At 55.4% G+C, this 8392-nt stretch overlaps 1 protein-coding gene across 1 annotated transcript in view; it reads right to left on the reverse strand.

The window, feature by feature from the left end:
• Positions 1-2178: 2178 nt before the first annotated feature.
• ACOX3 (acyl-CoA oxidase 3, pristanoyl) overlaps positions 2179-8392 on the reverse strand; it is a 46086-nt gene continuing 39872 nt past the window's right edge. Inside the window, exons 15-17 of the mRNA XM_010835295.1 lie at positions 7857-7924; positions 5378-5464; positions 2179-2854 (exon numbers count right to left, since the gene is read on the reverse strand). Of these exons, the coding sequence (XP_010833597.1) occupies positions 2735-2854; positions 5378-5464; positions 7857-7924 (275 nt within the window). The 3' untranslated portion in view covers positions 2179-2734. The remainder of the gene's footprint in view (positions 2855-5377; positions 5465-7856; positions 7925-8392) is intronic.

An 8392-nucleotide genomic window follows, 5' to 3' on the forward strand; every position in this document is an offset into this window, starting at 1 on the left:
ACACTCCCCCACCCACCATCCATACCTTTCCTCCAGGGCTTGCCAAACACGTCCCCTGTGTGTGGCCTTGAGCCGGGAGCTGGAAACAGATGATTCAGACCTAGTCCCTGACCTCAAAGAGCTTCCAGACCAGTGGGAAGACTGTCTACAAACGAGTCAGTGTGTCCAGAGCCCTGGGCTATTCACGTGTGGACGGCAGTGTGTCCTGTAATGACTTCTGGCAGATGAGTGACAGTTCAACAGGGCGAGGGCCAGGCCATACACTCCTTAACCTTGACCTTAACCCTTAACCCTGGCACCCACTCGGACGCTCCTGGTGGGGGTGTGTGCACCCCTTTTCTGGGCATGAAGACTGAGGCCGGGAAGTTAAGGAACCACCCACGTAATTCCACCCATGTAATTCAGTCTTCAAAAGCCAATTCTTTTTTTTTTTTTTTTTTAAGGTTTTTTGGGGTTTTTTTGATGTGGACTATTTTTAAAGTCTTTATTACATTTGTTAAGGAGTTTGGTGAAAAAGTAGCCGCAATTTTGAAGCATGAATTTTAAGTCCTAACTAGGTTCAAACACATCTTAATCAATCATTAATGGGAACCATTACAATCAACATATTTTTGCCAATGAGAAATAAGGTTTTTAATTCCTGTAGCATAAAAATCCGTGCTTCAGGATTGGATGAACTCTTGGAAAGCATTCCTGCCTCCGGCTGGTTGTGGAAGTGTTTTCCCTGCAAAAAGTTGTCGAGGTGCTTGAAGAAGTGGAAGTGGGCTGGCGAGAGGCCAGGTGAATACGGCAGGTGAGGCAAGACTTCGTAGCCCAACTTGTTCAGCTTCCGAAGCCTTGGCTGTGCGATGTGCGGTCAGGCGTCGTCGTGGGGAGGACCTGGGCCCTTTCTGTTGACCAATGCCGGCTGCAGGCGCTGCAGTTTTCACAGATTCGCCGAGCGTACGTCTCAGATGTTTTTCACCAGGATTCAGAAAGCTGTAGTGGGTCAGGCCGGTAGCAGACCACCACACAGTGACCACGACCTTTTTTAGTTGTGAGTTTGGTTTAGGGAAGTGCTTTGGAGTTTCTTCTTGGTCCAACCACTTAAGCTGGTTGTCGCCGGTTGTATAAAATCCACTTTTCATCACATATCACAACCCAGTAGAGAAATGGTTCATTGTCGTTGCATAGAAAAGAGAAGACAACACCTCAAAACCTGTTTTTTTGATTTGCGGTCAGCTCACGAGGCACCCACTTACTGAGCTTTCTCACCTTTCCAATTTGCTTCCAGTGCCACGTGACCGTAGAACGGCGCTGAGTTGACACTGACATCGACTCACTGACACTGAGGTCTCCGAGAATGTCCCGTGTAGTTGCAACAGGATCCGCTCCAGTGAGGCAGACGTGACTTAGCGACTGAACACCACCACAACATTTTATTTAAGAATGTATTCCACTATCAAACAGCTGAGCTCAACAATGCAAAACCAGTTGCTTCTGCACCAACCTCAATACAATATGACCTTCGTTTTATGTTTTGGTTTTTTGGCTACGAGGCATGTGGGATCTTATCTCCCTGACCAGGGGCTGAACTTGTACCCGCTGCCCAGCATTGGAAGGTGAAGTCTTAACCACTGGACCACCACGGAAGGTCCCCCAAAATAATGCTTTCTCAGGCCCTTCAGTGCTCAGAGGTTTTTCTGGGCTCTTTTGGAAAATAAGAGCCACCTTTGTTCAGTACCAGTGTGCTCCGTGGGCCCAACGGCAGGGTGGGGAGGGCACGGGGCTGCTGATGTCAGAGGTCCTGAACCTCCTGGAGAGATCGGAAGCTGAAGGGGAGCGGAGGACGAGACAGGGCGGAGAGTCAGAACCCACCCACCGGCCATCGTCCTGACCTGGGGCAAAGGAATCATGGGTGGAGATGGCCATCAGCCTCCTCCATCAGCCCCCGCTGTCCGCAGGGCGCTTGGGCCTGAGGGTGGACAGCATGCAGAAGCGTGGGGCAAACCCCCCACGGGCCAGGCAGCCTGGGAGCTCCACTGCCTGTAGAAAGAAACTCTTTCAAGTAACAAAGGGACAACGTAATGTGCATACAACAGGGAGGTCAGGACGTAAGGATGACCAGATCTTCAAATCATTATGCATTTTTTATCCTTTGGAAACACTTCTTTGATGGAAACTTCTAGTTCCACACGAGAAAGTAATAAAACTGATTTTATTTTCCTTCAAAATCTTTAACTATGCCATTCGGGTGGTCCACGGTGCAAATTAGTAAAGTTACGATAATGATTTGATGACGTGAGAAAGTCAAACTTGGGCGAACAAAGAATCGGACTGGCATCGTTCAGGGGTTAGTGACGCAAAGCCTTGGAAGAAATCTCAGATGAAGGCAAAAGATCACCCGGCCAGAAAGATCCCAAATTACAAGTAGTCAGCTTCATAATCAGCATATGAAAATAGAAGTATGCTAAAGCTCTAATTATCCAAAAGTGTTCAGTCTCTCAGGAAGACATGATTCTATGTATAAACTTTCTTTTCGCCCAGCAAATAGGGATGACCCAAAGCAGTCCTGCCCTTTGGACGTGACCCGTCCTGGTGGGACTTGGGGCGGGGGGCGGGGCCAGGCCAGGATAAGCTGCTCCAGCCCTGGACTCAACAGGACAAGCAGCCAGGTAGAGCTGCGGGCCTGGGGCTTCCAGAAGTGAACTTGAGGTCCAGGTGTTCATGGCTTCGCCAGATTTAGCCGGTGCTATTACAGCTTTGGTTTCAAACTTCCTATGACGGGCTTGTTGACCGCAAATTCCGCCCACCAAGATGCCCGCTCCAGCACCTTATTTTCCTGAAGGACGGCAGTCCAGAGGTTTTTATAGAGCTGTAAAAAATACATACATGATACACACAGATGGAATAAGAAAGACTCTGAGCGTGTCAATGCAACTGTGCATTACACAGGAAGCTCCGTCACTTCCTGGAAGCATTTTAAGATGATTTAAATTCAATTTGCATAAGCCCTTTCTTTGTCAGTAGAGAAAAATTGGGAAAATACAAACTATTAAGGTCCCTAATGTACGCTTATGATGAAAACATCCTGCTTGGCCTTCTCTTTGGAAATTCTCATGGAAGGTGGATTCTGCAAGTCGACATCGATCATTTGCTCTGAAATCTGTCCTTTCGCAGCCACGCGGCTGGTGGGTGGTGGCATGGCCAAGCAAGCAGGCTGGCGGCTGGTCCTCTGGGCCCCCAGGCCTGGGCAGGCCTGGTCCCCTCTCCGCCCACCCCGCCAGACTGAGCCCCCTAAACCAGCCAGCCGCTGCCTCTGGGCCCCCAGGCGGGACTGGTCTCATTAGTCATCCTAGAGGAAGGTCGTGAGCGTGCAGGCAGTCGCCTGACCCGTCCCTGCTCCCAGCACGGCCAGCGTCCAGGCCGAGGTCCGTGGAGGCAGGAAAGGGGCCAGTCTTGCATCTGGCTGACGTGGACAGATGTTACTTTCGAGAAGCTGCTCTCTCTGCACCTGCTAAGCGCGCTCAGTGGTTCCGCCCATGTGCTGCTGTTCCTGGCTCCCAGGGAGACAGACAAGGCTCTCCCGGGTCATAAATCCGAGGCGACACCGCGTGACCTGGACGTGGCGCTTCCCTTAAAGACGGAGCCTCGGCCTCCGACAGCTGTTTGTCCGTCTAAGGTGGATTTCCTATCTCACACGGCACCCGGTGTGGGCTGCAGCCCGTAATACTGGGAGAGGCACGCGCCGCGTAAAGCCTTCTGCCGGGCGAGGCCCCGGGGTACTCTGGTCTCAGTGTGGAGTCTAGGGCCCCACCTCAGGCCAGGGCAGGATGGCACGGCCTCCCCTACTCCGCAGTCACCCACCCGCCAGTGAGTCAGGGCTGCTGCCTGCAGAAGCACCCCGCCACCCGTACGGGGCTAGCGTTGCCGGGAGCCCACGTCACAGAGGCCAGCTCCCCGCCCGGGGGCCGGTCAGCACGTCCTCCTCATGCTCCCGCTGGGCCCCGGCCACACCAGGGACCAAGGTTCATACTCTCCTGCCTTCCCTCCAAGGAGCCCATCTTTGTTGCCTCCCAGCTGGGCCAACTCAGGCGAACCTGCCTGTTCCCTCCAGAGGCTGGGTCTCTCCCGGACGCCTGGCCCAGCTCGACAGCCAGAGGACAGCCAGCTGTCCCCAGACATGTGGTCCCTACCTTCCTGACTTGGCGGGGGGCTCTTCTGACCTGCCCACCCCAGCGCCTGCACTTCCATCCCAACCCTGGCTGTGGCTTGGGCTGGGCAGAGGTCCAGGCACCTGTCCCCTGGACCGACGGCAGTGTCCCCTGAGGACAGAGGGCTCCTGTCCCCTTGGAATGTTCCCTGGGGACAGAGAAAAGGTGCCTGTCCCCCAGCGTTCAGTCTCCTGGGTCAGCAAGATAAGCCTCAGGAGAAACAACACGATGGCCATGGGCCCTCACCACGTGACTTTAACACTGAAATGCCACGTCTCCATGGAAACACAGGGACAACCACCCATGGGTGGTGTGGAGCCGGGGAGCAGTGAGCAGACCCATGGGCGTTGTCTCACACAGGCCTCTCCACGTGGTGGAGGTCACACAGGGCTGCCTGTGGGCTCAGGAAGGAGTGCTGCGAGGGTCACACTGCAGGACAAAGTGGGGGACCCACCTGCCGGGGGGACAGGGGCGGCGCTTCACCTAGAAGCTGGAGGAGACCTCTTAGAAGAACGGCATTCCACTTAGAATGGAAGTGGGAACGCAGGTGCAAAGGCCCTGGGGTGGGAGTCAGCCCAGAACCACAGAGAGACGGAAGGACAGTGAGGCTGGAGTCTGCAGGGCAGGAGCGGGTATGCGGCCACCCTGGAGAACCAGGCAGAGGCCAGCCTGGCGGCGGGTGGGAGCGGGGAGGGATCTGGTACCACTTTGGTGTGGGGGACTTCAGGGCAGCTTTAGGAGCAGGTCTACTTTAGAAGCAATCGTTCTGGAGCATGGGGAGGAGTGGGGGCAAGGGAGGAGCTTGGGAAGCCAGCTGGGGCCTGCCCCGGAAGCCCAGGCAGAGGGGCGAGGGGGTCAGAAAGCCCAGGAGTGGGGCGGGCCCTCAGGAGAGTGTGCAAAGACCACAGCTTCGCACAGGCCCACGCTGACCTCGGCATCATGGCCTAAGAGAGTGGCAGGGCCACCCTGTCTCTCAGGGAAGGGCAGGCTGGGGGCGGCTGACCCGTCCACGACCACCCCAACTTCTCCCAGCCGCTCCCCCTCCCTGCCGCCCACGTGATGCTGGAGACGCCCCCCGCCCCCCCGCCTTGCCCCAAGCCCTGTCACCATCTCAGCTCTGCCACAACTGCCCCGGGGCCCGGAGTGCCTCCCGCCACCCACGGGAGGAAGGCCGCTCTTCATACCTCGCCATCTGCTCTGCCAATCGGCGAGTCCAGGATGAAGTCCGGAGGGGCGATGACATCCACCAGGGCAACAGCATCATCTTTCAGCTGTTAGAAAACAAAGTCCGTACACTTGGCAACGCCCGGCATCTCCATGGCAACCACCGAGTAACAGAGCCTGCAAAACCCACAAGCAATGGTAACCCCTGCAGGCGCAAGGCTCCATTCCTCAGGCACCATCTTTTCGTTGGCCTGGGTTACAGGTTCCCCAAGTGTGCGTCTGAATATTTCACCATGTTGCTATCCACTCAAGACTTCCAACGTTTTCTTTTTTTTCCAACAAGGCAGGGACTGCTCGTAAAACTGATGATTCTGTGGCTCACTAACTGGCAACTGTCTTCAGAGGTTTGTCTCTGAACCCTAACTGATCAGGGCAATGACTGTTCCAACAGAGGAAAATATGTCCAGAAAAAAAAAAAATGTAAGAGAAAAAGCATTTATAAGCCCCTGGAAAAGCCATCACTCCAATGTGCTTTGGCTTGCGGTAGTTTTATTACTCTCCCACCCCGTTACACAAATTATTCTACAATATGACAAGTGGAATTTATATGAGTAGACTCCTAAGAATTTTCTTGAAATGCAAAAAAACATTTTTTACTTAAAATAATTGTGAGATGCCATACGCAGTATGTGTGCTTAGTCACCCAGCCGCGTCCGACTCCTTGTGACCCCGTGGACTAACAGCTCGCCAGGCTGCCCTGGCCCACAGAATTCTCCAGACAAGGATTCTGCAGTGGGTAGCCACTCCTCTCTCCAAGGGATCTTCTGGACCCAGGGATCGAACTGGGGTCTGCTGCATCACAGGTGAGCCACCGGGGAAACCCAAAGATAAAACAGAGGACAGCATGCCTGAACGGGGGCTCGAACCCTGGAGCCTCAGGTTAAAAGTCTGGTGCTCCACCGACTGAACTATCCAGGCCCCGTGGCTGAACCGAGCAGAACGCTGGAGGCAGGGCGACTGGAACAAGGCCGATTAAAGCGATCGCTGGGCAGAGAGTCACGAGAGGAGAGGAGCCCAGCTTCAGGGTTCAGGCGCTGCTCCACAGTCCCACACACCCTCGGCACCAAGGTCCCAGGGGGTCGCTTCAGGGAGAAACAACAGCAGAGGTGGGTCCTGCCCTAGATCGGGGGTCAGCCAGCGTTTCATTCAGGGGGGCGGCGGGAAAGAGCCTGTCTTTGCAGGCCGTGGGGGCCACTCAGCAGAGCTGAGCGTGAGACAGTGAGGACACCCCGATAGACGATGCTGCTCCAGGCCCGGACTGGAGCAGGGAAGGAGCCGGCACCCCCTGCCCCAGCCCCGAGGCAGGACCAGGACTCAGGTCCGCCAGGTGGCTTGGGCCCAGGTACTGCCCTCCACCTACCCCAGCCGCCAGCTCCACAGTCCAAGCGTCACGCTGCACAGCAAGGGGAACGACGGCTGTTGTTTTTTATAAAGGCAACTCAGCCCCACAAAACGCAGGAGGGTAAACTCCCCTCCTGTTTAAGTTGACATGGCCCGAGCAGACAGAGCGACCCCAGAGACACCCTTACCCAGAACCCATGTGGGGAGAGAGAGGCACTTAGAAAGGAGCCTGCGGGGAGAGGGGCTTGATGCCAACATGGACATCACCTGAGCTGCCTCAGCTCGGAAGCACGGGGAGGAGCCCAGCGGCCTCTCACCCGTAACTGAGACACTTGTGCACGTGTATCTGCCATGTATACCACAGACAACACCACGGACGGAGCGCTGGGGGGCTTTGGTTCATGTCTGATCATCCACAGCAGAGAAGTGCCTCCAACTGCACTGCTTAATACAGCAGCCAGGACACACGTGATGGCTGAATTAAAACTAAAGAAAACCCAAAATCCTTGGTCACGCCCGCTGCGGTTCTACCCCTGGCAGCCCCAGGTGGCCGGTGCTGACCGCACGGGACAGCTTGGCCCTGGAACCTGTCCCTCCCTGTACCAAGCTCCAGTGGACAGAGCACTTCCAGGATGGGACGTGGGGCCACCTGACTCCTCTGGGTGATGAGGGCAGAAGGACGTAAAAAAAAAAAAAAAAAAAAAGAAAATGCCACGAAATGAATTTAAACTGGAGGCTAACTTGAAAGGCCGATGTCGCTGTAGAAAGCATCAGGTGAGCTGGGTGTGCACGAGTCCCTCAGAGTGGTGCTTCCTGACTGTTCCGACATAAGCACATTCTCTGTCGTTTTCTTGGGTGTGCTAACGGTGGCACCACTTTGGCTCAATGGACACGAGTTTGGGTAAACTCTGGGAGTTGGTGATGGACAGGAAGGACTGGCGTGCTGCAGTCCATGGGGTCACAAAGAGTCGGACACGGCTGAGCGACTGAGCTGAATGGTGGCACACACAGGAATGAGTGGGAAGCCGAGGTCACCAGATATTAACACACTTGTGATCACATGGAAGTCATATTCAGACAGAAGGGCTCACGACTCACCTGTGCACACAGGGCCAGGATGGCGCTCTCCAGCACTTTACCTGCACGCTCACCGGAGAAGTAGCCGCCTGAAAGCACAGGGGGGTGACTCTGGGGTCCGGTTCCCTCACCCCCAAGGGTCAGTTGCTCAGCCGTGCCCGACTCTTTGGACTGTAGCCCACCAGGCTCCTCTGTCCATGGAGTCCTCCAGCCAAGAACACTGGAGTGGGTTACAATTCCCATTTCCAGGTGATCTTCCCAACCCAGGATCGAACCCGGGTCTCCTGCACTGCAGGCGCATTCTTTACCATCTGAGCCACTGGGGAAGCCCAAACCCCCAAGTTACCCACAAATGGCACACACATCGTGTAACGGCCCATTCTGTGTGAAGATGTCTCGCTTCTGCTTCCCGGGTCCCGCTGCAACCCCTTTCCAGAAAGGTGAGGCCGGGCCTGGGGTCTGTGTCCTTCTCCCGGCCAGTTCACTGAGCAGGCGCTAGTGGGGGGGCGGGGGGTGGTCACGGCCGGGAGCTGGGGATGCTGAAGCCCAGGAAGGGC

The sequence above is a fragment of the Bison bison genome, unplaced genomic scaffold, assembly GCF_000754665.1.
Source record: "Bison bison bison isolate TAMUID 2011002044 unplaced genomic scaffold, Bison_UMD1.0 scf7180017845508, whole genome shotgun sequence".
NCBI classification, from domain to species: domain Eukaryota; kingdom Metazoa; phylum Chordata; class Mammalia; order Artiodactyla; family Bovidae; genus Bison; species Bison bison.